Source organism: Pithys albifrons, chromosome 27 (genome assembly GCF_047495875.1).
Source record: "Pithys albifrons albifrons isolate INPA30051 chromosome 27, PitAlb_v1, whole genome shotgun sequence".
Taxonomy (NCBI): Eukaryota; Metazoa; Chordata; class Aves; order Passeriformes; family Thamnophilidae; genus Pithys; species Pithys albifrons.
In genome coordinates this window covers 1,249,410-1,276,574 of record NC_092484.1, presented here as the reverse complement: position 1 = coordinate 1,276,574, position 27,165 = coordinate 1,249,410, and the positions used below count along the sequence as shown (strand labels likewise).

General features: G+C 64.9%; 4 protein-coding genes across 11 annotated transcripts; 2 read left to right on the top strand and 2 right to left on the bottom strand.

Annotated features, from left to right (window-relative positions):
- Positions 1-1,656: 1,656 nt before the first annotated feature.
- Positions 1,657-5,062, top strand: RPS15 (ribosomal protein S15). The gene is made up of 4 exons (XM_071577980.1): positions 1,657-1,707; positions 2,098-2,183; positions 3,722-3,956; positions 4,908-5,062. Exons 1-4 carry the CDS (start codon positions 1,705-1,707, stop codon positions 5,019-5,021), a joined length of 438 nt encoding a protein of 145 aa, XP_071434081.1. The 5' UTR covers positions 1,657-1,704; the 3' UTR covers positions 5,022-5,062.
- Positions 5,063-6,551: 1,489 nt separating this feature from the next.
- APC2 (APC regulator of WNT signaling pathway 2) lies at positions 6,552-22,927 on the top strand. Of its 2 annotated transcripts, none has more exons than XM_071578310.1 (15): positions 6,552-6,634; positions 10,896-11,054; positions 11,165-11,255; positions 11,329-11,497; positions 11,570-11,678; positions 11,767-11,880; positions 12,100-12,177; positions 13,652-13,732; positions 14,022-14,397; positions 14,503-14,598; positions 14,733-14,872; positions 14,955-15,032; positions 15,116-15,232; positions 15,313-15,527; positions 15,923-22,927. In XM_071578310.1, the coding sequence occupies exons 2-15, from the start codon at positions 10,914-10,916 to the stop codon at positions 21,300-21,302; spliced, it is 7,185 nt and encodes a 2,394-aa protein (XP_071434411.1). In that variant the 5' UTR covers positions 6,552-6,634; positions 10,896-10,913; the 3' UTR covers positions 21,303-22,927. The 2 variants fall into 2 exon arrangements, with proteins under 2 accessions (XP_071434411.1, XP_071434410.1); XM_071578309.1 differs by having other exon boundaries at positions 14,022-14,403.
- LOC139683312 (granzyme M-like) lies at positions 21,740-24,833 on the bottom strand. Of its 3 annotated transcripts, none has more exons than XM_071578318.1 (6): positions 24,707-24,833; positions 24,438-24,615; positions 24,197-24,341; positions 23,320-23,574; positions 22,919-23,135; positions 21,740-22,001 (listed from the first exon to the last, which is right to left on the bottom strand). In XM_071578318.1, exons 1-5 carry the CDS (start codon positions 24,765-24,767, stop codon positions 22,941-22,943), a joined length of 834 nt encoding a protein of 277 aa, XP_071434419.1. In that variant the 5' UTR covers positions 24,768-24,833; the 3' UTR covers positions 21,740-22,001; positions 22,919-22,940. The 3 variants fall into 3 exon arrangements, with proteins under 3 accessions (XP_071434419.1, XP_071434421.1, XP_071434420.1); XM_071578320.1 differs by having other exon boundaries at positions 23,320-23,538; XM_071578319.1 differs by having other exon boundaries at positions 24,438-24,597.
- A 1,090-nt stretch (positions 24,834-25,923) lies between these two features.
- C27H19orf25 (chromosome 27 C19orf25 homolog) lies at positions 25,924-27,124 on the bottom strand. Of its 5 annotated transcripts, none has more exons than XM_071578239.1 (3): positions 27,034-27,124; positions 26,183-26,356; positions 25,924-26,105 (listed from the first exon to the last, which is right to left on the bottom strand). In XM_071578239.1, the coding sequence occupies exons 2-3, from the start codon at positions 26,328-26,330 to the stop codon at positions 25,924-25,926; spliced, it is 330 nt and encodes a 109-aa protein (XP_071434340.1). In that variant the 5' UTR covers positions 26,331-26,356; positions 27,034-27,124. The 5 variants fall into 5 exon arrangements, with proteins under 5 accessions (XP_071434340.1, XP_071434337.1, XP_071434339.1 ...); XM_071578236.1 differs by having other exon boundaries at positions 27,038-27,115; XM_071578238.1 differs by having other exon boundaries at positions 27,015-27,081.
- Positions 27,125-27,165: the final 41 nt, after the last annotated feature.

Sequence of the window (27,165 nt, the reverse complement as noted above, 5' to 3'; positions counted from 1 at the left end):
GATTGGATCCATCCTGGTTGAGGGCTCTGACCTGGGTTGGATCCATCCTGGTTGAGGGCTCTGATCTGGGTTGGATCCATCCTGGTGAAGGGCTCTGACCTGGGTTGGATCCATCCTGGTGAAGGGCTCTGACCTGGGTTGGATCCATCCTGGTTGAGGGCTCTGACCTGGGTTGGATCCATCCTGGTTGAGGGCTCTGACCTGGGTTGGATCCATCCTGGTTGAGGGCTCGTGAACACCTTGACCTGTCCCTCTGTGTTGGTGGCAGTCTCACCCAACCTCAAGGCCTCAAGATACTGTGGAGAAATGGGTAATTTATGGATTTATCAGCATCTTCTGTGTCTTTAACTTTGATCTGGGTCTTCTGGAATATCACTCCAGGGTTTGGCTCTGAAATGTGGGGTTGAGCCCATGGGAAAGGAGCTGCCTGGGGTGGGACTGGCCCTTGGGCTGAGGTGAGTGGCTGTGTCAGACCCAGATCTCACAGAACCTCCTCCAGGGGCTGTGTCCTCTCTGCTGTAATTAATCACTGTTAATGAAGTGGCCTTGCTCAGCAGGTGTGCAGTTTGGGATGTGCCCATGGCATGGAGGTCGCTGGTTCACTCTCAGAAGGACTTGGATCAGTTCAGAGGATGTTCTGTTGTTTTATGTGGATCATGCCAATTCCACTCCCTGTGGATTCTCCAGGCTCGGATCTGTGTCCCTGCTCCTCCTCCATCACATCCCTGAGCTCAGAGTGCACGGAGCTTCCCTGGAACAGGAGCTGCTCCGGGCATGTTGTGTTTGTGGAGGTGTCACTTCTGAGACCACCCCGACTCCCTTGGTGAGGTTTGGGCTGCAGGAAACCATGGAAAGGGTATGGAAGAACAGCTCGGAGCTTCAGGGATACACGGAATGGAGAGGATCCCATGTCTTTGAGCTCTTCCAGGATAAAAGGACTTGGATTCACATCCCTCCTGTGCAGAACCGGCTCCTCCAGGTTCCCATGGGCCGTTAGAGCTGCTGGAACCTTCTGTGCCCATGGACAAACCGGATTGACCGGAGCCAGTTCTGCTCTGCCACACCTGGTGTGTCCTCGATTCATCTGGGAACGGCCACGGTGGGGAGGCTGCAGGAGGGGAAGGTCCATGGGTGAGCGATGGAGATCCATGGAGGAAGGATGAAGGTCTGGGTGTGAAGGAGGAAAGTCTGGATGAAAGATGGAGGTCCATGGCTGAAGGATGAAGGTCCATGCATGAAGGATGGAGGTCCGTGGGTGAGCGTTGAAGGCCCATTGGTGAGGGATGAAGGTCCATGGATGAAGGTGGAGGTTTGTGGGTGAAGGATGGAGGTCCATTGCTGCAGGATGAAGGCAGCTCCCGGCAGGTGATGATGCTCACACCTGCCCAGGTGTGGGTGTGAGGTCCAGGTCGAGTTGTGGCTGTGCCATCAAGGTGACTGATCTGTCCCTGTGGTGTCGCGCCCTGGGCCAGCGCCAGGGGCGGTTCCGCTGGACCCTGAGCCCCTCGCTGCTCCCGCCGCCTCCCCGGGATCACGGGCAGCGGGTTTAGCGGGGAACAGAAGGGTCTGTCCCCAAACGCCACCTTGGGCGCGGCCCCTTTAAGGGAAGTGAGGGCGGAAGTGGGGCGGGCGCGGCTTCTTGCCCTTTTCCCCGCTCTCGCGAGATCCGCCGGTTCCCACCCTTTCCGCGGAGCCCCGGACAAGATGGTGGGTGTGGGGGAGGCCCCGGCGGCGCCACCGGAGCTCCATCGGGGCCCATCCGCCGCCACCGGGGCCCATCCGGCCCCGCCCGGGCCCCGTCCGGCTCGGGGGGTCCCGGGGGAGCGATGGATGGGCCTTGAGTGGGGTGGGGTGACGGCCAGGGCGCCCCGCGGGGCTCGGGCGGGCTGCGGCCTTCCCGTGTGTGGGGCCGGGCGGCCTTGGCTTTCCGTGAACCCCCTCCCTGATCCCCTTCTATGAATCCCTTTCCCTGACCCCCTCCCTGATCCCCTTCCCTCACCCCCTCCTTGTCCCCCCTTCCTGAATCCCCTTCTCCTGATCTCCGCTCCCTGATCCCTCTCCCTGATCCCTTTCCCTGATTCCTCTCTCCCGCTGCAGGCGGAGGTGGAGCAGAAGAAGAAAAGAACCTTCCGGAAATTCACCTACCGCGGGGTGGACCTGGACCAGCTCCTCGACATGTCCTAGTAAGGGCCGGGCCGGGGGGATCACCCCGGGCCGGGGTTTGGGGGTCGCGGGGGCCGCCCCTGCGTCCCCTGCTCGGGCTGTGTTCAAATCCCTGAAATAACCGGGATTTGGGGGGTTGGCCGCGGCTTTTGGGGCTGTTTGGGGTCCCTCGGTGGGTGATGCTGCGGGTGGGGGGTTCTGGGGGGCCTCCCAGGCTCGGTTTGGGTAGCACTGTGGGGTTGGGGCCTTGGGGTGGTGCCCCGGGCTGCGTTTGGGTAACTCTGTGACTTTGGGGTCACCCCAGACCCTGCTCGAGGCTCAGTTTGGGGTACCCGGGGGTCTCTCCTGGGCATAGTCCAGGCAGTTTGGGGTCTTTGGGGGTCTCCCCTGGCTGTATCGCGGGCTCTTTGGGGTCACTGGGGGTCTTCTGGGTCCATACCCTGGGCTGTTGGGGATCACTGGGTGGTCTGTCTGGCTGTTGAGGGTCTCTGGGGGGTCTCCCATGGCTATTTGGGGTCACTGGGGGGTCTCCTGGGTCCATACACTGGGTTATGTGGGGTCACTGGGAGGTCTCCCCAGGCTGTTTGGGAGTCACTGGGGGGTCTCCTTGGGTCATACCCTGTGCTCTTTGGGGTCACTGGGGAGTCTCCCCTGGCTGTTTGGGGGTCCCTGGGGGGGTCTCCCCTGGCTGTACCCCAGGCTATCTGGGGTCCCTGGAGGTCTCCTTGGGCCATACCCTGGGCTGTTTGGGGTCATTGGATGCTCTTTCCTGGCTGTATCCCAGGCTGTTGGGGGTCCCTGGGGGGTCTCCCCTGGCTGTTGAGGGTCAATTGGGAGTCACTGGGGGGGTTTCCCTGGCTCTATCCCAGGCTGTTGGGGGGTCTCCCTGGCTGTGCCCTCTGACCCTGTGCCCACCGTGCCCCCCTGGCAGTCCCCCCTGACCCTGTGCCTGCTGTGCCCCCTGACCCCGTGCCCCCCTGACCCTGTGCCCCCCTGGCTGTGCCCCCCGTGCCGCCTGACCCTGTGCCCCCCTGGCAGTCCCCCCTGACCCTGTGCCCCCCGTGCCCCCCTGGCTGTGTCCCCCATGCCCCCTGGTGGTGCCCCCCTGACCCTGTGCCCCCATGTCCCCCTGGCAGTGCCCCCCAGACCCTGTGCCCCCCTGGCTGTGCCCCCTGTGCTGCCTGACCCCGTGCCCCCCTGGCAGTCCCCCCTGACCCCGTGCCCCCCTGGTGATGCCCCCTGACCCTGTGCCCTCAAGCCCCCCTGGCAGTGCCCCCCTGGCTGTGCCCCCATGCCCCCTGACCCTGTGCCCCCCATGCCCCCCTGACCCTATGCCCCCATGCCCTGTGCCCCTCATGCCCCCTAACCCTGTGACCCTGTGCCCCCCTGGCTGTGCCCTCTGACCCTGTGCCCTCCGTGCCCCCTTGGTGGTCCCCCCTGACCCCGTGTCCCCCTGGCGGTGCCCCCTGACCCCGTGCCCCCCATGTCCCCCTGGCTGTGCCCTCTGACCCTGTGCCCCCCTGGCTGTGCCCCCTGACCCCGTGCCCCCTGTGCCCAGCGAGCAGCTGATGCAGCTCTACAGTGCCCGGCAGCGGCGGCGCCTGAACCGGGGCCTGCGCCGCAAACAGCACTCGCTGCTCAAGCGCCTGCGCAAGGCCAAGAAGGAGGCGCCGCCCATGGAGAAGCCGGAGGTGGTGAAGACCCACCTGAGGGACATGATCATCCTGCCCGAGATGGTGGGCAGCATGGTGGGCGTCTACAACGGCAAGACCTTCAACCAGGTGGAGATCAAGGTGAGCTGGGCCAGGGGAGGCAGGTCCTGCTCCAGGGTGAGCAGGGCGGGCACTTGGAATTTGGGTGGAATCCTGTGCCCTGTCTGGGGGGGGTTCAGGGTGTTCATCAGAGCAGGGATGGCCCAGAGGGACACCTGGAAGGTCCAGGCTCCTCCTCGTAGCAGGGATGACCCAGAGGGACACCTGGGAGGTCCAGGCTCCTCCTCAGAGCAGGGATGGCCCAGAGGGACACCTGGGAGGTCCAGGCTCCTCCTTGGAGCAGAGGTGGCCCAGAGGGACACTTGGGAGGTCCAGGCTCCTCCTCAGAGCGGGGATGGCCCAGAGGGACACCTGGGAGGTCCAGGCTCCTCCTTGGAGCAGAGATGGCCCAAAGGGACACTTGGAGTTGTCCATCCTGGGAGGTTTGGACTCCCCCTTGCACCAGGGCCTGCCTCAGGAGGTGCCATCCCTGGGAGTGGCATCTCTCAGAGGGGTCTCAGGGCTTCAGTGTGATTCTGAGGCACCAAAACATCACAACATGTGTTGGGCCCTGGCTGTGCTCAGCCCTGGCTTTCTGCTTTGGAATGAAATGGATCTCCTCACCAGCACCACTTCCAGATGAAACAGATCCCTGATCTTTCCCAGGAGTGGAATAACTCGTGGGGTGGTGTCACCTGATACCACCACTGGCATTAAATGCCACTTAGGAGGGCACTTGGCTCCTGTGTCCCCTCTCTTGGGATGGGCAGTGCTGGCAGAAGAATCTGGGGGTGCTGGGGAAGGCCCCCCATCCTGCTGAGCCCCTCTGGCTCCTTGTCAACCCTCTGATTCCCACCGGACAGGAGGAGCCCATCTGGAATAACCAGCACCGGGCTGTGCCCGCACTGGGATGGAAATGGGGATGGGAGTGGGGAGGGGGCATTTCCCTGTGCCCCCCACCCCTGTCCCCAGCACGGATCTCTCCTCCTGCAGCCCGAGATGATTGGCCACTACCTGGGCGAGTTCTCCATCACGTACAAGCCGGTGAAGCACGGCCGGCCCGGCATCGGCGCCACCCACTCCTCCCGCTTCATCCCGCTCAAGTAACACCGGAGCCTTCCAGTGTAAATAAACACATTCCTCCTGGATCCCTCCTGTCTCCTGCCTCACCATTCCCAGGGCTGGGGGGCTGGGCTGTGCCAAACTCATCACTCTGCGCCGTGGTTTGATGTTTTCCTGAAGATTCCCAGGTTTTTGGCACTGCTTTCCATCAGTGCCTGCAGTGGGTGCTCATCTTCACGTGGGTTTGGGAAGTGAATGAAATTCCCTGCTCTGTGCTGGGAAGTGGGAAATGGCACTTCCATATTATGGCATTTCCTTCTATTTAGCTTTATTAATAGTCTGTGAAAGGCTGGGATTGCCCTGGAAAGATGGAAACACTGGATTGAGGGGCAGTGGAGTTGTTTCCCTGGGCCTTGGAAGCGGCCCTGCTCCTCAGGATGCTGCCAGGGACCCTTCATGGGATGCCAGGACCCCAGATGGTTATTTTCTCAACTCGAATTTGGGATTCCAAAGGATTTTGGTGTCTAGGACCAGAGTAGTGGGAGCTGGAGAGTGAACTGGTGGGATTTGGGAGGGAGGAACGTGCTTTGGGGGAGAAGCTGCTTTCTGGAAGGAGGAGGGTGGTCCAGAGATGGATGATCCGAGAGGTTTGATCCAAGGTGGATGATCCAGTCAAGGCCAGTAGCTGGTGCAGAGCTTGGTCTGAACCCAGGGAACACAATGCCTGCCAACAGAAGCCATCAGTGAAGGAGCTGTTTGTCCCCAGGTTGGTCCTGGCTCCTGCCCCTGGCCAAGGCCCTGTGGGGGTCCCTCAAGGCCCAGCTCCAGCCCTTTGGGTCTCCAGCAGTTTATTCTTTAGGAAATACCCCCCATCACTGGGTCTCTTTTGTTCAAACGTGACCTTGAGGGTCCTTGTGCTGATCCCACTGTGGGGAGGAGACAGGGCTGGGGTCGCTCTGCCCCCTCGGTGCCTTCTGGGGACCCTCAGCCTTTGGAGGGCCAGGATGCCCCAGCAGGGAGGTGGGTGATGGTGGGTGACAATGACCTTGGCACGTGGCTGAGGCCACGGCCACGGGAGGGATCGGCTGCAGGGGCCGGGTGAGGGTCCCGCTTGTACTGGGGGCACACCGGGCTCAGGTGGTGGGTGGTGCCACTCCCGGACTGGTCCCCAAGGACCTGGGGGCAGCACCGGCCGGCGCGGTCTGGAGGGCTCTGGTTCGGTCTAAGGGGGATCAGGTTCGATCTGAGGGGGAATCAGGTTCGATCTGAGGGGGAATCAGGGTCGGTCTGGGGGGTCAGGATCGGTCTAAGGGGAATCAGGTTCGCCCTTGGCAGGGGCAGGTTCAGTCGCGACCAGCAGGTGCATCCCCGTGTATGGGGACGGGGCAGATCTCGACGGTTTTGGGGAGGCCGAAAAAGAGGCAGGTGGGGGCGATTGGGGCCCGCCGTGGGGGTCCCGTCTCCCCCTGCCCGGCAGAGCCCGGGGGGGCGCGGGGAGCCCCCGGTGCCGCCCTCTAACGGCGGCGGCGCCGCTGGAAAATCCCGACCGGGAGCGGGGGGGCGGGGGCGGGATGCGGCTGCTCGGGGCCGCGCCGGAGCCTCGCCCAGCTCCGCACCGCCCGCACCGCCCCGCACCGCTCCGCACCGCCGGGGATGAGGTACGGCCGCACCTGCCCCCCCGCGCCCCCCTGGGTGCCCCCCGAACCCCCCGAGGGTCCCGGCGGCTCTGGCCGCTGCAGCCGCCGGGGATTTGGGGGGATCGGGGGGGTGGGGGAACTGCGCGGTGGGATCGGGGGGCGTTTTGGGGTGCGGTGCCGGATTAGGGCGGTTGGATGCTCTGAGGGGGACCCCCGATGTGAGCCCCCCAGCCCCGCGCTGGTGGTGCCCCCGGCCCTGGCTGCGCTGGATCATGCGGCGGGTGCGGCTCCATCCCGCGGGATCGGGGGGGTTTTGGGGGGGTATTTGGGGACAGGGGGGTCCAGAGCGGATCGGGGGATTCAGGAGAAATCCAGCGGGTCGGGCAGAACTGATTCCCCACACACTGCGGGGACAAAGGCTGGACAATGCCGGGGCTCGGCGGGGAGTCCCCGGGTGGGGGGAGCAGCACCGACCGTTTCCATCCTCATCTTCATCCCCATCCCACCCTAACCCCCATCTCATCACCGTTCCCATCCCATCCCCATCCTTTGGGCGAGGCGGGGGGGTCTCCGCAGGGGCGGCAGCAGCTCCCCACATGTCGATGCGGGCTCTGCCCCCCACAGATCCCCCCGTTGCTCCAGGCCGGGAATTCGGGCCGAGCCCCAGACCTGGAACCCCAAAACCGCACCCAAAACCTCACCCCAAACGCTTCCCACAAACCCGCACCCCAAATCCACCTCCCAAACCGGTCCCTCAAAAATCTCGGCTTCTAAACCAGCACCACGACCCCACCCGAGGGCACCCCAAGGGTGCCAGTGCCGTGTCCCCCCTCAGCCCTGGGTGTGGGGGGGAGGTGGGGGCTGCCCTGGGCACGTTCCTGTCCACCGGTGCCCAAGGGTGCCCTGGAGCGTGAGATGGGCGGGGGGGTCCGTGCATGAGGTGGGGGCTCTGCTGGGGGTGTTGTGGACCCCACACTCACCCCACCATGGCCCCACATCCACCCTCAGGCTGTGCCGTGCGTGTGCACGCGTGTGTGTGCACATACGTGTGTGTGTGGACATATGTGTGTGTGCACATGTGTGTGTGTGCACGTGTGTGTGTGTGCACGTGTGTGTGGACATGTGTGTGTGCACATATGTGTGTGTGCACATACGTGTGTGTGCACATACGTGTGTGCACGTGTGTGCGTGCACATACGTGTGTGTGCACATACGTGTGTGTGTGCACATATGTGTGTGTGCACATACGTGTGTGTGCACATACGTGTGTGTGTGCACATACGTGTGTATGTGCACATGTGAGCAGGTGCTGTGCGGGGGTGGGGAGGGACGTGGGGGCTGCAGGGGGATCATGTGGGAAGGGGACAGGTCCCACGTGCCAATGTCCCTGCGTGTGCCCCGACCTGTGTGCGGGGCCTGTGCTCCCCGGGGGGGGTTTGGTGTGGCCGGAGGTCCCCGGGGCCGGGTCGATCAGCCCGAGATGGTGACAACACGCTGTTTGTTTAACGTCCCCGGGGGGCTCCGGGAGCCGCAGCCGGTCGGGGGCTCAGATGTGGCTCTGGCGAGGCGGCTGCACTTGGCTGATGGGCACGGCCCCTGTTCCCAGCCCTGTCCCCAGCCCATTCCCTGAGCTGCAAGGAGCTGAGGGGTGTGGGGAGCTCGGGGTGCAGCGTGTGGGGCTCCCCTGGCTCTGCCCTTCTCTGCCCGGGATGAGTGGGCACCGTGTGGGGGGCAGAGCAGGGAGTCATGGGCAGGACAGTGCAGAGGACAGTGGGGTGGGGGCCATGGGCAGGAGAGGTGGTGGGCAGCATGGAGAAGGGTGGGATGGGCAGTGAGGTGGGTGGGGAGTGGCACAGAGGATGGTGGGATGGGCAGTGGGCGCCGCGGGCAGCTTGGAGGACAGTGGGGTGTGGTGGGCAGTGCAGATGCTGCTTCATCTGCTGCAGTGTCTGCCCTGCCAGGAACCTGCTGGATGAATCCAGTTCCTGCCTGTGGCCTTGGCCAGTCCTGGGGCTTCCTGGGCAGAGAGGGGCAGCGTTGGGGGTTGGAGGAGCTGGGTGCCCAGCTTTTGTGTGCCCATGGCAGCCCCTAGGACTGCCTGAAATCCCACCCATGCGGGGACACCAGATCCTGTGGGACAGTGACCATCCTGGTGCTGGAGCACAGCTGCAATCCTGGCCCCTCATCCCACAGCCCTGGGCCCCCTTTCCCATAGTCCTGGCCCACATTTCCCACAGTCTTGGACCCCCTTTCCCACAGATGTGCTCCCACTTCCCGCAGGCCTGGTTCCCCCTCCATCCCACAGCCCTACCCCCCTTTCCCGCAGCCCGGGCCCCCCTTTCCCGCAGCCCTGGCCCCCCTTTCCCGTCGTGTCTCGGCGCTTGGCGGATGCAGGTGCGGCCGCAGCCCCTCCCTGCGGCTGCAGATCCCGGCGCTGCTGCGGCCGCCGCGCTCGGCCGGCCCTGCTGGGAACGGGGTGGAGGCAGAGCTCAGACTCCTCTCCTTCCCCAGCAACCCCCCGAATATCCCAGCCCCGATACGGGGGCGCGGGGAGGTGGCCAGAGTACCCCTTGGGCACCCCAGGGAAGGGGGTCCTGCCTCTGAGCATTTTGGTGGGTGCCCACAGGTTCGGGGTGCTGGGGAGGAGGGACCGTGTTCCCCTGGAGTAGAGGAAGCCCCCGGATTCAATTCCTTACCCCTGTAGGGCTGAACCCCCCTGTCCCGGGTCTGGGTGCTCAGGAAAGGCCAGGACTTGCCTGTGTCCCCCCCATCGCTGTCACCATAGCAACGGGAGGCCGTGCTCATCCCGCATCCCGCACCCTGCATCCCCCATCCATTATCCCGTATCCACATCCATCATCCATCATCCTGCATCTCTCATCGGGCATCCTGCATTCCGTATCACACATCCCTCACGCTGCATTCTGCAGCTCTCATCCTGCATCTCACATTCCATATCCTGCACTGATCATCCCTCATCCTGCATCCCACACTCCATATCCTGCATGGATCATCCTTCATCCTGCATTCCACATCCCGCATCCCTCAGCCCTCTCCCATTCTCCCACATGCTGTATCCTCCCTCCTGCATCCCTCATTGTCCATCCTGCATCCCCAACCCCTTATTCCTCATCCCACCCCCAACCCTTCCTCCGCTCCCCCCCCAGCTCCCCCCCATCCGGGGGTTATTTCGTGTCCCGGGGGGTTGTTTTCAGCAGCTGGGGGGGGACTGGCACTGGGGGGGCTTTGTCTCCCTTGGGAAGTGCAGACAGAGCCAGGTGGTGGGAGTTGGGGGGCACAGGGACCCCACAGCAGGACCCACAGGGCAGGATGGGGGTCTCCCACCAGTTTGGGGTGTAGGGATGAGGGAACAGTTTGAGGGGGTCTGGGATGGCTCCTGGGGATGGGAAGGACACCGATGGGGACCTGGGGGGTGCTGGGTCCCAGTGCTGTCCCTGGTGGGGGCCCTGAAGGAGAGGAGCCTGCTGGGACCCCCAAAAAGGGTTCATGGAGGCAGAGGGGTCACTGTGGGGTAGATTTGGGGGTGGCAGCGCCGGGGGTCGATGGCTGCTGTCCCGCTGTGGGAGGGGGGTGGGGACAGGGGAGCAGGGGGGTGCAGTGGGGACAAAGGGACCCCCCAGCTGGGTCCCCCCAGACGCCCACCCATTGCCCACACCCCCTGCACACATGGGGTGCTGATGAAAGTGCTGGGAGGCATCGCCAGCCCAACCCGCTGCGGGGGTGACGAGGGGTCCCTGTCCCCGTCCCTGACCTCCCTTATTCCCCGTCGGGTGTCCGCCCCCCCCGCCCCGGCAGGTGCGAGGGGGGTCCGCAGGCGCTGCGGAGAGAGGATTTTTGGGAGGCTGGGGGGGCACAGAGGGGCTGGGGAGTTTTGGGGAGAGCTGAGGGGGGCGGGGGACGGCGGGGGGGCCGGGGCTGCCCCCGGTGCGGGAGGGAGCGGGAGAAGGTTGGGAGCGGGAGAAGACAAAAGCGAGACAAAGGGAGCGAAGGGCTGAGCTCTGCCGAGGGTGGGAACCAGGCAGGGGCTGGCGGGGGCTGGGGGGCCGTGGCTGGACCCCCACCCCGTGCCGGCTGCGCCCCTCTGGAAGGCTTTGTGGGGGCACCAGCTCTCCCAGGGCACTGGGGGAGGGGGCGTGTGGGTGGTGGGGTTCCCTGTGCTGTGCTGTGCTGTGGTCCCAGCTGGATGGTGGGTGCTGGGGGAGGGTCTGTGAGGGTGCTGGGGGGGCCCCTCGGGGTGCTGCCCGTGCCCACCCCCCCGCAGGCGCTGGAGGGGGTGAAGATGTCGGGCTCCATCGCCTCGTACGACCAGCTGGTGCGGCAGGTGGAGGCGCTGAAGAAGGAGAACAGCCACCTCCGGCGGGAGCTGGAGGACAACTCCAACCACCTCTCCAAGCTGGAGAATGAGACCTCGGACATGAAGGTGGGGACAGCCCCGGGTGGGGGGACACGAACCCCGAGCTGGGGCTGCAGAGAAGGGTTTCCCTCCATGTCCCCCCCCGCCCCTTCTGGACAGCTCCATCCTTGTTTTAGGAGGTCCTGAAGCATCTCCAGGGCAAGCTGGAGCAGGAGGCTCGAGTCATGGTGTCCTCGGGGCAAACGGAGGTGCTGGACCAGCTCAAAGGTGGGTGCCCGGGCAGGGTGGGGAGGGGGGATCCCCATCAAGCCCACCCTGACACTGCTGTCCCTGTGCTCAGCCCTGCAGATGGATATCACCAGCCTCTACAACCTCAAGTTTGCCCCGGAGGTGACGAGCGCTGGACGGGGCACCGAGGAGAGTCCACCGGCCCCCACATCCCACCGGGACGGCCCCGGGGACCTGGGCAGGGCCACCCTCCGGATGCTGGAGGAGCTGGACCGGGAGAGGTGATGGTCTGGGGGGTGCAGGGGGCTGGGGTGGGGGCCAGGGGCTCTGCTGACAGGGTCCCCCCTCCCCAGGTGCTTCCTGCTGGGGGAGATCGAGAAGGAGGAGAAGGAGAAGGTCTGGTACTATGCCCAGCTGCAGAGCTTGGCCACGCGCCTGGACGAGCTGCCCCATGTGGAGACGGTGAGATGGGGCCACCCCCAGCCCTCCCCCAGCCCTGGGTCCCAGCCAGGACCCTGCCCCCCTCATGCCACCCCCTTGTGCCCCCCAGTTCTCCATGCAGATGGATCTGATCCGGCAGCAGCTGCAGTTCGAGGCTCAGCACATCCGCTCGCTGATGGAGGAACGTTTTGGGACGGCTGATGAGATGGTGCAGCGGGCACAGGTTGGGTCCTTCACACCCCATATCCCCCATTCTGCCCCTGGGCACCCTCACACCCAGCTCTGGGCACCCCACAGCAGCTCCTTACACACTTGCACCCAGGTCTTTGCACCCTTGCACTGGCTCTTGGATCTTCACCCAGTTCCTTGCACACTGACACCCTCATGCCTGGGTTTTGCGGTCCTGGGGGGCCCCAGCTCTGATCCCCTCTCTGCCCCCCAGATCCGGGCATCCCGGCTGGAGCAGATCGACAAGGAGCTGATGGAGGCGCAGGACAAGGCGCAGCAGCCGGAGCCGCAGGTAGCGGGGATGGCACCGGGGTGTCCCTGGTCCCCATGGGCGCTGGAGCCGGGCAGGGTGGAGGAGGGGGCCAGCACAGCCCCCCCGCCGTTGTCCCCGCTCTGTCCCCGTCGGCACAGCCAGGGCTTTGTGTGGCTCGGGCACCGTGAAATGGGCAGTTGCCATGGAGACCAGAAGTAGGCCATGGCGCTGCGGGCAGGCGGGCGCGGGGGCTCCCGCGGCATCTGCTGCCAAGCGAGGCGCCAGGACAGGCAGGCTGCCATCATCATCATCATCGTCATCTTCATCATCATCATCATCATCATCATCATCATCATCATCATCATCATGGGCTGCCACTGCCACAGCCCCGCTGTCACCCACTGCCCTGCGATCATCATCACCATCATCATCATCACCATCATGGACTGCCACTGCCACAGCCCTGCCATCACCCATAGCCCTACTCTGGTCAGCATCATCATCATCACCATCATGGGCTGCCACTGCCACAGCCCTGCCATCACCCATAGCCCTACTCTGGTCAGCATCATCATCATCATCATCATCATCACCATCATCACCATCATGATGGGCTGCCACTGCCACAGCCCCACTGGCACCCACAGCCCTGTCATCAAGATGGTGCCACCATCACCCACAGCCCCATGTGGCAACACCCACGGCCCCTCCATCACCTCCAGTGCCTCCATCACCCACGGCCCCTCCATCACCCCCAGTGCCTCCATCACCCACGGCCCCTCCATCACCCACGGCCCCTCCATCACCTCCAGTGCCTCCATCACCCATGGCCCCTCCATCACCTCCAGTGCCTCCAACACCCACGGCCCCTCCATCACCCATGGCCCCTCCATCACCTCCAGTGCCTCCAACACCCATGGCCCCTCCATCACCTCCAGTGCCTCCATCACCCCCAGCGCCTCCATCACCCACGGCCCCTCCATCACCCCCAGTGCCTCCATCACCCACGGCCCCTCCATCACCCCCACGGCCCCTCCATCACCCACGGCCCCTCCATCACCCACGGCCTCTCCATCACCTCCAGGCCACCATCTCCATCAACTCCATGTCCATCAACTGTGACCCCTCCATCACTTCTGTCCTTTGATCACCCTCAGTTCCTCTGTTACCTACAACTCCTCCATCACCTCCAGCCCCTCCATCACCCCCAGACACCCCCACATCCTCACAACCCCCCCATTTTCAACCTGCTCCATCAGCTCCTCAGGCTCAGCCCCAGCCCCCTCCCCGCTCACTCTCCCACGCTCTCCCTTTCCTGAGGCTGTAGCAGCTCCCCCATTCCAACCATCCCTGATTTTAGCTTAAAATACACCCCTGGCACTGACGGAAGCAATGACTGGGAATCACTGTCGGGTTTAATGGCACCAGTGGGTGGTGGAAAAGTGGGGAGGGGATGGGTATGGTGGGTGAGGGCAGCACGATACAGCCCCTCCAACTGCTCCCTCCCCTACAGCTCTGTGGGAAGGTGCCAGGCATGGAGGGGGATGGCAGCCTGGACCCCCCAACCCACCCTGAGGAGGGGGGCAACAGCAAGGTGAGGGGCAGCCATGCAAAGGTCGGGTGGGGTGGGCTGAGTGTAACCCCGTGTTCCCCCACAGGTGGAGGTGGGCTGAGCCTGGGGGGCTCAGTGTAACCCTGTGCCCCCCTTACAGGTGGAGGGGGGCTGAGCCTGGGGGGCTCAGTGTAACCCCATGTCCACCCCAGAGGAGGAGGTGGGCTGAGCCCAGGGGTTCTCAGTGTAACCCTGTGCCCCCCTGCCAAAGAGGTGGAGGTGGGCTAAGTCTGGGGGTTCCTCAGTGTAACCCCGTGTCCTGCTCCTGCAGGTGGAGGTGGTTTTCTGGCTCCTGTCCATGCTGGCCACACGGGACAAGGAGGACATGTCCCGCACGCTGCTGGCCATGTCCAGCTCCCAGGAGAGCTGCCTGGCCATGCGCAAGTCCGGCTGCCTGCCCCTGCTCATCCAGATCCTGCACGACTCCGACGGGGAGCCGGGGCCCCCCGAGAGCCCCACGGGGGCCAAGGATGCCCGGATGAGAGCCAATGCTGCCCTCCACAACATCGTGTTCTCCCAGCCCGACGAGGGCCAGGCCAAGAAGGAGATGCGGGTGCTGCACGTGCTGGAGCAGATCCGCTCCTACTCGGAGACCTGCTGGGACTGGCTGCAGATGCAGAGCCGGGACGGGGGACGGGGCCCTGAGGGTGCGGGTATGGGGGGACAGGGGGTCAGTGCTCGTGGGGCAGGGGGTGGGTGACAGGGGGATCACCGGTGCCAACCCCCAGGAGTGACCTCCATTTCCCCCGCAGTTCCTGTGCCCATCGAGCCCCAGATCTGCCAGGCCACCTGTGCCATCATGAAACTCTCCTTCGACGAGGAGTATCGGCGGGCCATGAATGAGCTGGGTGAGTGTGGCAAGGGGGCTTCTCCCCTTTGTGCCACAGCCAGCCCTGCCCACCCCCTTTCCTGGTGTCACAGCACTGAGCAGGGGGTGCTGGTGGGGACAGGAACCTCCAACCACCCCTGTCCCACCCCACAGGTGGGCTGCAGGCGGTGGCTGAGCTGCTGCAGGTGGATTATGAGATGCACAAGATGACCAACGACCCCCTGAACCTGGCGCTGCGGCGCTACGCGGGCATGGCCCTCACCAACCTCACCTTCGGCGACGTGGTCAACAAGGTGGGGGGGCAGCGGTTTCAAGGGGAGTTGGCAGGGTCAGGGGGTCACAGTGTCACCCTCATCACCTTCATCCTCCTCACAGGCGACGCTGTGCTCACGCCGAGGCTGCATGGAGGCCATCGTGGCTCAGCTGGGCTCTGACAGTGAGGAGCTGCACCAGGTGGGTGCTGGACATGTGAGGGGTCCCCTGGGGAGGGGAACAGGCAGGAGGACAGTCCTGCTCACCCTGCTCTGCCCCTCCAGGTGGTCTCCAGCATCCTGAGGAACCTCTCCTGGCGCGCTGACATCAACAGCAAGAAGGTGCTGCGGGAGGTGGGCAGTGTCACAGGGCTGACACGCTGTGCCCTGCACGCTGGCAAGGTGAGAACCAGGGCAGGTGGGAGTGGACATGGAGCACCTGGACAGGGGCTGACAGGAGTGTGTGACCCTCCCTGGGACAGGAATCCACCCTGAAGAGCGTCCTGAGTGCACTGTGGAACCTGTCGGCGCACAGCACAGAGAACAAGGCGGCCATTTGCGCCGTGGAGGGGGCCCTGGGTTTCCTGGTGAGCACCCTCACCTACAAGTGCCAGAGCAACTCCCTGGCCATCATCGAGAGTGGTGGTGGCATCCTCAGGAACGTGTCCAGCCTCGTTGCCACGCGGGAGGATTACAGGTAAGGGGGACTGTTGGCGGGGGATGAAGAACCCCAGGCACCACGGACCACAGGGATGGCATTGGGGGATGCCATGGCTGGGAGTAGGGTGGAAAGGGGGGGATGGGGGACCCCCAAGGGGCCACAGGCTTTGGGGGATACCACGGATCCCAAGGATGGGCTTGGAGGATGCCATTACTATGGGTAGGATGGAGATGAGGGACCCTGGGCACCACAGGGATGGTGTTGGGCAGTGCCATGGAGTGCCAAAGGGGTGGAGGGCACTGCGGACCCAGGGAAAACACTGGAGAGATGTCATGGCTGGGCAGGGGTGAAGATACCACTGACCCCAAGAAAGGCAGCAGGGAGGGAGCCAAGGACCATCCTGATATCGGGGGCTCCCCTCTGTCCTGCAGGCAGGTGCTCCGAGACCACAACTGCCTTCAGACGCTGCTGCAGCACCTGCGCTCGCACAGCCTGACCATCGTCAGCAACGCCTGCGGGACCCTCTGGAACCTGTCTGCCCGCAGCCCCCGCGACCAGGAGCTGCTGTGGGACCTGGGGGCGGTCAGCATGCTCCGCAACCTCATCCACTCCAAGCACAAGATGATCGCCATGGGCAGCGCGGCCGCGCTGAGAAACCTCCTCACCAACCGGCCCCCCAAGTACAAGGACGCGGCCGTGGTGTCACCAGGGTCCTGCATGCCCTCGCTCTACATGCGCAAGCAGAAGGCGCTGGAGGCTGAGCTGGATGCCAAACACCTGGCTGAGACCTTTGACACCATGGAGAAGCAGAGCCTGAAGAGCCAGAGCGCAAAGAAGCCGCTGCGGCACATGGAGAGCCTGGTGAAGGACTACGCCTCTGACTCCGGCTGCTTCGATGATGATGAGGTGCCCAACGTGTCCACCGGTGTGGAGACAGCCAGCGCCTCCGTCCTCTCCATGTTCCTCAACTCCTCCTTCCTGCAGGGCCAGGCGCTGCCACGGGCGCTGGCACAGAGGCGATGCCCGGAACCGGAGAAGGATGGCAGCGGGAAGCCGGTGGAGCCCAAGAAGCTGCCGCTGCCGGAGGATGACGTGTCACTGGCCGCCGAGAAACTGGCCAACAAGATCTCCAACACGGTGGCCAAGATCGACAAGCTGGTGGAGGACATCTCCACCATGCACAACTCCTCGGATGACAGCTTCAGCCTCAGCTCCGAGGACCACTGCCTGGACTGGCAGTACGGCCCCGAGGAGGGGCACGAGGCGCGTGCACAGTCCTGCTCACCGTGCCGGCTCTCGGACGCCGGCGGCTTTGCCAAGAGGGAGAGCCTGAGCCGGGCACACACCCTGCTGCGGCTGAAGACAGCCTACACCAGCCTGTCCACTGACAGCCTCAACAGTGGCAGCACCAGTGATGGATACTGCACCAAGGAGCACATGAAGCCCTGCCCCAGGGCCGCCTTCCTCGACTATCGCGACGAGCTGCAGCGCTACCAGAAGCGACCGAGCCGGCTCGACCTCAAGAGTATCCTGTGTGGCAAACCAGAGCGGGCAGAGCCCCCTGCACGAGACTCGGCTGAGCAGGACAAACCGGAGCAGCGAGACCTGCCTGAACGGGCCAAGAAGACGGTGACTTTCCCCAGCCCTAAGGCCCCAGAGAAGGAGCCTGAGTGGAAGAAGGAGATGGGCAGCAAACAGCCCCTCGACCCCAACGTCCACACCATCAAGCTCTCCCCATCCTACCAGCATGTGCCCCTGCTTGAGAGCCTGGCCAAGAGTGGTGTGGCTGCCAGCCACCAGCCCTCCCTGCTGGGCAGGAAGCAAGCCTGGCTCCCCCCGGCACTGCTGCAGACAGCCGAGACCCTGAGCAAGATCCCAGAGAAGCTGCCGGCACAGCCACCGGCTACGGCAGAGCAGGAGTCGGTGCAGAAGTACTCTGTGGAGGACACTCCAATCTGCTTCTCCCGGTGCAGCTCCCTCTCCTCCCTCTCCTCGGCAGACAATGTGCTGGACGGACAGAGCCACAGTGAGAACGACCTGGACAGTGACTCCTCCCTGGAGATCCTGGAGATGGAGGAAGGGGATGCAGAAGGGGAGGATGGGAGGCAGGAGAAAGTGGTGGATCCGGGTCCCACCACGCCGGTGGGGATTTCCCAGCCCATCACCATCCCCTTCCCGAAGCGGGATAAGGTTTTCCTGAGGGAGACATCGCCCTCACGCCAGGACGACCTGACGCCCTCAAGCTCCTCAGAGAACTACATCCAGGAGACGCCACTGGTGATGAGCCGCTGCAGCTCCGTCAGCTCCCTGGGCAGCTTTGAGAGCCCCTCCATCGCCAGCTCCATCCAGAGCGACCCGTGCAGTGAGATGATCAGTGGCACCATCAGCCCCAGCGAGCTCCCCGACAGCCCCGGGCAGACCATGCCCCCCAGTCGCAGCAAGACCCCTCTCTTTGAGCTGGGCTGCCAGCCCGAGAAGGAGACCAGCCAGTTCAACATCCAGTGGGAGAACAACGTCAAGAAGTTCATGGAGATCACAGACTTCAAGGAACGCTTCCAGCTGCCCCAGGACCTGGACTCCATGGTTTACTTCACGGTGGAGAAACCCAACGAGAACTTCTCGTGCGCCTCCAGCCTGAGCGCCCTGCCCCTCCACGAGCACTACGTCCAGAAGGATGTGGAGCTCAAGCTGATTCCCACCTTCCCAGAGAAGAACAGCCTGAATTTCGCGGCTCATGAGAAGCGGGAGGAGCGGCGGGAGGAGCGGTGCCTGGAGGGGCGGCGTCGGGCCGACCGCCCCGAGCCCCCCGATGACGACGACATCGAGATCCTCAAGGAGTGCATCAGCTCTGCCATGCCCTCCCGCTTCCGCAAAGTCAAGACCTCGCTGCTGTCCGGCCAGGTGCTTCACCCCCAAACCAAGAAGCCGGTGCACGTCCCCGTTTACATGCTGGTGCCGGCCCACGCCCACCCCGGCGTCCCCCGGCACCTGCGAGCCTCTACCCGCGACCTCTTCAAGGACGACGACTCCTTCACCGACTCGGCCGATGGGACCCCCGTCAACTTCTCCAGCGCCGCCTCGCTGAGCGACGAGACCCTGCGGTACCCGGCGGGCGAGGAGGCCGAGCACCCGCTGCCCGAGGGGCGCCGCGAGGGCGGCACCATCCCGGCCAGGAGAGCCGCCTCCGGCAGCTCGGCACCCGCCAGGATCAACTCCACTGGCAAGGGCAAAGCTGGGCCCGGCCGTGGCCAAGGCGGGGATGGGAAGCGGAGCCAGAACCCCCCCAAGAGCACAGCGAGCCTGGAGGTGGGAGTGGGGAGGGCCAGCGGCACCCCTGGGAGGAAGGATGACCCCCAGGAGGACGAGGTGGTATTCCAGTCGCTGTGCCACACCACGCCGACGGAGGAAGCCGTCTACTGCTTCTACGATCCGGAGGTGGACGATCTGCCCGAGGTGGGCAGGGAGGGGTCCGGCAGCAAAGCCCAGCCCGGCCGGGCGCCGAGGAAGGAGCGCTTGGGCAGCTCCATCCCCCGCAGAGACCCCGAGCCCGGTCCCCGTGCACCGAAGGCAAAGCCGCAGAACAACCTCATCGCCGACGAGACGCCGCCGTGTTACTCGCTCAGCTCCTCCATGAGCTCCCTGAGCGACGCCAACCTCTCGGACGGCGAGGAGCGGGGCCAGCCCTGCGGCAAAGCCACCTGGCCGCGGTCGGCCGCAGTGGGGCAGGCACAGGGGGGCTCCCCCAGCTCCCCCAGCCTCAATTCGGAGGATGACCTGCTGCAAAAGTGCATCGGCTCGGCCATGCCCAAGCGCCGGCGACCCGCGGTTCGCCGCAGGGGGCTGGAGCGCAAGCAGAAACCGCCGGGCACTGGCGGGAGGGAGAGGAAAACTGAGGTCAGGAATCGCCCCGACGAGGACGCCGGCTCCGACCGGGGCTCTGACCTGGACAGTGTGGAGTGGCAGGCGATCCAGGAGGGAGCCAACTCCATCGTCACTTGGCTGCACCAGGCTGCTGCCTCCCTCTCGCGGGAGCCGTCCTCCGAGTCCGACTCCATCCTCTCCTTCATGTCGGGGCTCTCGGTGGGCTCCACGCTGCAGCTGTCCCTGGGCAGGCAGGAGAAGCAGCGGCCCGGCAGTGCATCCGGCCGGGACACGGCGAGGAGGGAGCACAGCAAGGGCCGCCCGGAGCGGAAGGACACGGCGGGTTCCCGTCCCGCCGCCCGCGCTGGTGCCAGGGCGGAGCGGAGCCCGGCGCCCGCCAAACCGGTGCCCAACCTGCCCGTGGTCTTCCGTGGTAGGACCGTCATCTACATGCCCAACCTGGCCAAGGATGCCCCCAGTCCACGGGCCACCCCGAAGAAGACCCCGGCGGCCAAGCCTGAGGTGCCGCCGGCCAAGAACCTCTCCCTGAGCCAGCAGCGCTCGCGGAGCCTGCACCGGCTGGGCAAGGCCCCCGAAACTGGGGACCTGGCGCTGCCCAAGAGGAGCACGACACCGCCCGCCCGAATGGGGAAGGGCCCCCCTTCCTCGGGCTCCTCCCGCACCTCCACTCCCTCCCAGCACGGCCCCAAGAAGCTGCCACCTCCCTCCCAACTCAACAAGCCTGGCGCCCCGGCCAAGACAGGAGGCTCTTCCTCCCCTCCGGGACCCCCGGCCAGAGCCCCGGCCCCCAAATCCCCGGCCCCCAAGCAGTCCAAGACGCAAAAGTCGCCCGTGCGCATCCCCTTCATGCAGAAGCCCAGCAGGAAGGTGCTGCCGGGCCGGGGGACCATGCCGGTGCTGGAGGAGCAGGTGGATGGCTCTAAGGCTCGGGCCGGGGGCCCAGGGGGCAGCCGGCTCAACCTGGTGCGGATGTCATCCGCCCGCTCCAGCGGGAGCGACTCGGACCGCTCCGGCTTCCTGCGCCAGCTCACCTTCATCAAGGAATCCTCCAGCCTCCTGCTTCGGCATCGCGCTGGCACCGAGCTGGCCCCGCCAGCCCCGACGGCCTCGCTGCCTCGCCGGGGGTCCCCACAGCGCAGTCGTGCCACCCTCCCGGCCGTGTTCCTCTGCTCCTCCCGCTGCGACGAGCTCAAGGCGGCCAAGCCGGCATCCCCCGGCCCACGGCCCCTCGCCCCCAGAGCCCATCCCGGCGCCAAAGCCACGGCCGGGGTCAAACCGCCGCGCAGGACCAGCTCCGAGAGCCCGTCCCGGCTGCCGGTGAAGACCAGCGTGCCCGCAGCCGAGCCCTTCAAGCGCTACTCGTCCTCGCCCAACATCAGCGTGGCGCGGCGGGCGGCCAGCCCGTCCTCCGTGCGCTCCGAGGCGGCGGCGCGGCGCGGGCAGCCCGAGGCGGCTCCCGGGGGGCAGCCGGGGAAGCCGCCGGTGGTGATGATGAAAGGCACGTGGCGGAGGATTCGGGACGAAGACATCCCCCACATCCTCAAGAGCACGCTGCCCTCCTCCGCCCTGCCGCTGGCGGGCTCTGGAGACGACGAGCCCCTCGGCACCACCGGCACCAGGAAAACCAGCGACGCCGTGGTGCAAACCGAGGACTTCGCCACCTCCAAGACCAACTCCAGCACTTCCCCCACGCTGGAGACCCGCGAGGGTCCCCCGCACCCCCGTGTCACCGGCGATGGCGAAGCCCCCGTGCCCGCCAAGGCTGCCCTGCCCATCTCCTTTGGCCACGAGGCGCCCACTGGGACCTTCCCCACCAGCCGACACGGCTCCCCCAGCAAAGCCGCCCGGGTCACCCCCTTCAACTACGTCCCCAGCCCCATGGCAGTGACGGCTGTGGCGGACAAGGCAGTGGAGAAAATCCAAGCTTGAGCAGCTGTCATGGATGAGGCCCCAGTGAGGGTCCTGGGACACCCCCAGCCCATGGGAGCTGGGCAGGACTGTACTGGGGGTGGACACACGGTGATATGGGACAGCTGGGGACAAGTGAGTCACCCCAACCCACTACCGACCCCCACTGGGGTCCTGCTGTACTGGAGCATCACAGTTCCCAGTTCCAAGGACTGGACATGTCTGGGGACATGCCGGGGCAGACATGTCAACTTGGAGTGAGTCTCATGGACCATCTCATCCCACTGATGAACATCCCGGGACAGACTGAGGGGGGATTGTGTCCCCGTGTCCCTACATCTCGCTCACCCACAGTGGGCAAGGGTCTGATTCCATATGCCGGGAAGCTGGCACGGCACACCCTGGCACAGGGAAACCCCCATATGCTCCTCTGCACCAACGCTGGGCTCTGCCAGTGATCACAGCTCATTTATTAACAGGAGGAAGGGGATGCAGGGGAGAGGTTTTGAGGGTGTGATGAGTGACCACCATCTGTGCTGCTGGAGGTTTCTCATTGCTGATGGGGGACTGGCAGCCATGGTCCCTGCACTGGTCCAAGGTGGCAGAGGGTGGAAATGGCATGTGGGGAGCTGGGCACGGGCTCACAGGGGTGTCTGGGGTCCCAATAGGCTCATCCTGAGGGCTTTCTGCAGGGTTGTGTCACCAGCCTGGATAACTGCCCTGGGAGGGGACAGGGTGCCGAGCTGGCACCAGGCTGACCAACACCCAGGGAAGGGTCTGGGGTCCCTCACCTCCATCTGCAGCCTCCCAACCTCCCATTCCCAGGGCAGAAGATCCCTGTGCCAGCTCGCAACCAGGATTCCAGTGTGTCCTTGTGGATGTGGACACGAATCCATCCAGGACTGGATTACGCCCACGTGGAGCTCCCAGCCCCAGAATCCCGGGGACACTCCACTCCTGCTGCCAGCTGGGCCCGGGTGCCAAGACTGAGGTGTGCAGGAAGTGCCTCAGTCTCTGGGAGTGGGATGTGCTGCAGAGGGACCCCCTATCCAAATGCTCCCTGACCCCTTGGATATCTCCCAGCCCTCCCACTATCTCTACCTGCTTTGGACGGGGTGACCCATGTGCCCTCCATACCCGTGCCATGTTGGGGCTGCAGGGACAGACACAGGACTATGGGGGCATGTGCAGGGGACACACCTGGGGTGCTGTGTGGACAGTCAGGAGCTCTGGGGACATGCAGTGGGATCAGGCAGATACCAGGACTGTGGGGACATGTAGAGGGTCCCCAGGGATATGCACCAGGGTAATGGGGTTGGGCAGACCTCGGTGCCCACTGGACACCCCCTGCTCTGGCAGTGACCAGCACAGGAGACCTGGCCCGGGGCTGAAGAAAAGGGGGACAAATCCCAGGGGCAGCAGGTGTCCGAGTTCCTGGGTGCTGTGACAGAACACAGGGTGGCAGGAGGGCCAGCACTGCCCCCCTGGGCCCAAACCCACCCCCAAGCCCCTCCATCCCCCTCCTCCATGGACAATCCCACCGGGCTCTGCCGTGCCCTGCTCCCCTGCTGCTGTATCTATGTACTAAGGATGTTATTTTACTGGACTCTGCACAGTATTGCAAATTAAAAGCCAACCTGTGTAAATAGGAAGGGGTGCTCAGTCTGTCCTATGTACTGGGGCTGGGGGTGACTTGCAGCCCCTCCTCAGGGTTTTCTGGATCCATTTCTTGTACTTTATGGTCGAGGTGGCAACTGGTGGCTTGAACGGGTCGGTGATATTGGGGCCGGTGAAGGACATCACACCAGCCACCTCTGGTTGCTTCCCACACACCAACGGGCCCCCCGAGTCACCCTGGGGGAAGGAGGTGACGCCAGAGAGTGAACCCCGACCAGGGGCAGGGACTGCCCCAAAGGCTGGGAGGACATCTCACCTCTCTGGTCAGGGTGAGCAGCATCCCCGGAGCAACCCCCCCAGCCTGGGAAAGGTGGCTGAGGGTGGGCAGAGCTTTGTAGCTCTTGGACCCCCAAATCCTCACCTTGGAGGGGGCTGAGCCCCGGGGCTTTCCCTGGAAACAGATCATGGTGGGGGCGATGCCGCCGTCCCAGAAGCGGCTGTTGTTGCACATCCGCGGGTCCATCACTGTCACCTCCAGCTCCTGCAGGGTGGGTGAGAGCCCCCCGCGTCCCCGGGACCCCCAGCCCGCCAGGCTGCACGTGGTCCCCACCGCCGGCCCCTGCCTCGGCAGCCGGATCAGCTGCCGCGTCCGGCTCAGTGTCACCTTCCCCTCCAGCTGCGGGCAGGGGGCCGTGTCAGACCCCCACCATGGCCAAGGGGGCTAGAAGGGAGCACCCCAACACTGCAGGTGGGAGGGGTGAGGAGCACCCTAATGCCTGGGTGGGGGTTTTGGGTTAAGCACCCCAATGCTGCAGGTGGGTGGCTGATGGGGAGCACCCTAAAGCCACAGGTGAGGGGCTATGGGGGAGCACCCCAATGCTGCAGGTGAGTGGCTGATGGGGAGCACCCCAAATCTGCAGATGTGTGACCACGGGGGAGCACCCGAACACTGCAGGTGGGTGGTCAAGGGGGAGCACCCCAATGCAGTGTGTGGATGGTTGAGGGAGAGCAGACCAACACTGCAGATGGAGGGGCTGAGGAAGAGCACACCAACAGCACAGATGGGTGGCTGAGAGGCAGCACTGAGCTGATGCAGCACCCATGGGAGCGGGGAGATGTTACAGAGGTGTGAAACCTCTCGGGGGTAAGAGGAAATGTCACCCAGTTGCTTGTCCCAGCTGCAGGTGCAGCTGCACCAACACGGTGTCAACACCCCCATTCCCCTGGCAGCGCTTCCCGGCACCGCCAACCCTCCCGCTCCTCCTGCAGACCCTTCCTGCAGCCGGCCCGAGCCCCACCTGGAGCAGGAGCAGGTCGTTTTCCATCGTCTCTGGGTCGTAGCCGGGGTGGGGACAGGCCGCCCGGATGGGGAAGGTCTTCGAGGCCGCCCCGCGGTCCTGCAGGTTGTGCAGCCCCACCACCACCCTCCCGCTGGTCCATGTCCTGCACCAGGACCCGGTGTAAGCCCAGTGCTGGTCACTGGGAGCCCTCCCTCAGCCTCCCATCCCCGCGCCGGGCAGGATGTGGCGCTGCACTCACCTCCGGGCCAGGCAGTGGGCGGCTGTCAGGACCCACCGCTGCTGCAGTAGCGCTGCCCCGCAGACGTGAACCCCCCCAAACTGCAGGGACACCATGTAGGGCCGGGAGTGGGGTTTGGCCTCGTGTCCCCCGATGATCGATGGCTGGAGCCAGGCCCGTGCTGCAGGTAGAGGAGATCCTGTCCTGACCCCCAACCAGCACCTGTCACCACCCTGAACAGCGATGCCAAGACCCCACTGGGCACCCGGACCCACCGCCCTGGTGCTCACCCAAAGGCAGGGGCAGAACCAGCAGCAGCAGCAGCGGCCCCGGGCAGCCCCTCGTCCCCATTCCTGCCTCCGTGTCCCAGTGTGGTGTCAGAGGAGCCCCACGTCGTGTGACAGCACAGCAGGCTGTTAGTGGGACACAGACCCCGCTGAGGGGGGCAGGAAGGGGAAGAAGCACCCACAGGGTAACACCTGTGGGGGTGGGAAACACCCGCAGTCCCTCCCTCCCGGTGTTCAGCTTTGCAGACAGAAAGTGGCATCTTCAGCTCTCCAAAAATGGGGTGTTTATGAGATTTATGACAGTTCACAGCACTGGGTGATTCATTCCCAATACTTTTATTAGCAGAGTGGGACAGTTTTCCCACTGTTACCACCACGGGGCCTGCACCAGGTGACAGCGACCCACCCTCCCCAGTGGTCCCCTGGTGCTGGCCCCCTGCCCTGGCCCCCTCAGCGTGTCCCTTTGGGTGGGACCCTCCTGGCTCGGCTCCCTGGGTGGGATCTCAGGCTGGCCAGGAGCCTCTCAAAGAAGAACTCGCTCTGGTAGTCCAGCAGGATGAGGTGCTGCAGGCACGGGGGCACCTCAGCCTTTGTCACCCCCACGCACACGGGGACCACCTTGGTCCCGTGGTGGTGGATGACGCGGATCAGGTTCCACTCGGACACGCGCTGGCACCACGGGTCACCCACGGAGCGGGCCGAGAGGAGCAGGATGGCCACCCTGCTGGCCTCGATGACCTCCATGGCCGTCAGGATGACAGATGTCCCGGCCACTTGGTCCTGGTGCTCCGTGAAGCCCCGGAAACCCTCCTGCCTCAGGCGCTCGGCGATGCGGGAGGCGACGGGATCGTCCTCCGGGAAGTACCAGAGGGAGAAGTCGTAGGGGAAGGGGCAGCGTGAGGGCACAGAGGACGTGCCACACATGGGGGACATGGCAGACTGTGCAGGGAGCAAATGTGGGGTGCAAGCCTTGTTCCTGCACCGGGACCCTGTGGCTGTGCTGGGCACTGGCAGATCCCAGTGTTCCCTGGAGGAAATGTCACCAAAGTGGCAGAGCCAGGCCCTGGCACAGCACTGATGTCCCAGCAAAATCCCTTAAACCCGATGCAAACGTTTTCCAACACGATTTGGGAAGCTGAAACCACAACGTGCGATGTCCCGAGTTGCCCAACACAGTCCGGGGCACCTTTGGAGAGGAGTCGGAGCTCCGACCCCGACCCTCAGAGCGCCTTTTCCCTCATCTCGGCGATGCCGCGCTCCAGCTCCGCTCCCGCCCGCTCCAGCTCCCGGCGCTGCTCCCGCAGCCGCTCCCGGGATTGCTGCAGCCGCTGGTTCATCCCAACGAAGGAGCGGCTCTGTCGGTACAGCCGGTCCCGCTCCTCGGCCGCGGGCTCGGGGGAGCCTGGGGGGCACAGCGAGGGATCAGCGGGGCTGCGGTTTGGGGGGGTCCCCACGCCCCGCTGCCCATCCCGGGCTCACCTGGAGCGGGGCCGTGGTCCAGGGGGGGCTCGGCGGGGAGGACGAAGACGGGGTCGGCCGGGTGGGTGCCCTGCACGTCCTGCAGGATCTGCTCCACGCTGGGGGGCTCAGGGCGGGTGGGCAGCACCCGCTTGGCCTTGGAGCTCATCACGGGGGAGGCTCATGGAGGGGAGGCTGTGGAGGGGGGAGGCGGATGGGTGAGAGGGATGCGGTGCCCCCATCCCGGACAGACAGACAGATCCTTATCTTCCCTATCCCCCTGAGACAGACAGACCACTCCGTGCTGCCCTTAGGACAGACGGACGGACCTCTCGTCAGTCCCCCCAGCCCAGCAGGCACAGCCCCCTCATTGCCCACCCCCGGATGCACAGACAGAACCCTCCCATTTTCTCCATTCCAGGACAGACAGACAGACAGACAGATCCTTCCCTGCCTCCTTGTCCCCCCCAAGACAGAGAGATCCCCCTCACTGCCCTCGCAGAAGGACACACAGATTCCCCCTTTGCTGTCCCCCTGGACAGACCGACTTCCCTCCCCACCAGACTGACAGACACCCCCTGTCCCCCCAGCACAGGGAGAACAGAATCCCCTCACTGCGCCCTCCCCGACAGACACACAGACCCCCCACTCTGCCACCGGACACACTGACAGACCTCTCGCTGCCCCAGGACAGACAGACTCCTCCTTGGGCCCCGTCCCTGGACAGACAGACAGACAGACGGACACAGCCCCCCCCCGGACACACAGACCGGACCCTCCGCCCTCCAGCACACACAGAGCCCCCCGATGTCCCCGCGGACAGACAGACAGACAGAGAGACCCCGCCCGGTACCGCACACGGACAGACGGACCGACCCCGGCCAGCGCCCGCCACGTCGAGCCGCACTTCCGCCCCGCCCCGCAGTGACGTCACCCCTGAGACCCCGCCTCTTCCACCCAGGCTCCGCCCCGCTCTTAAAGGCGCCGCGCGGTGTCACAGAACA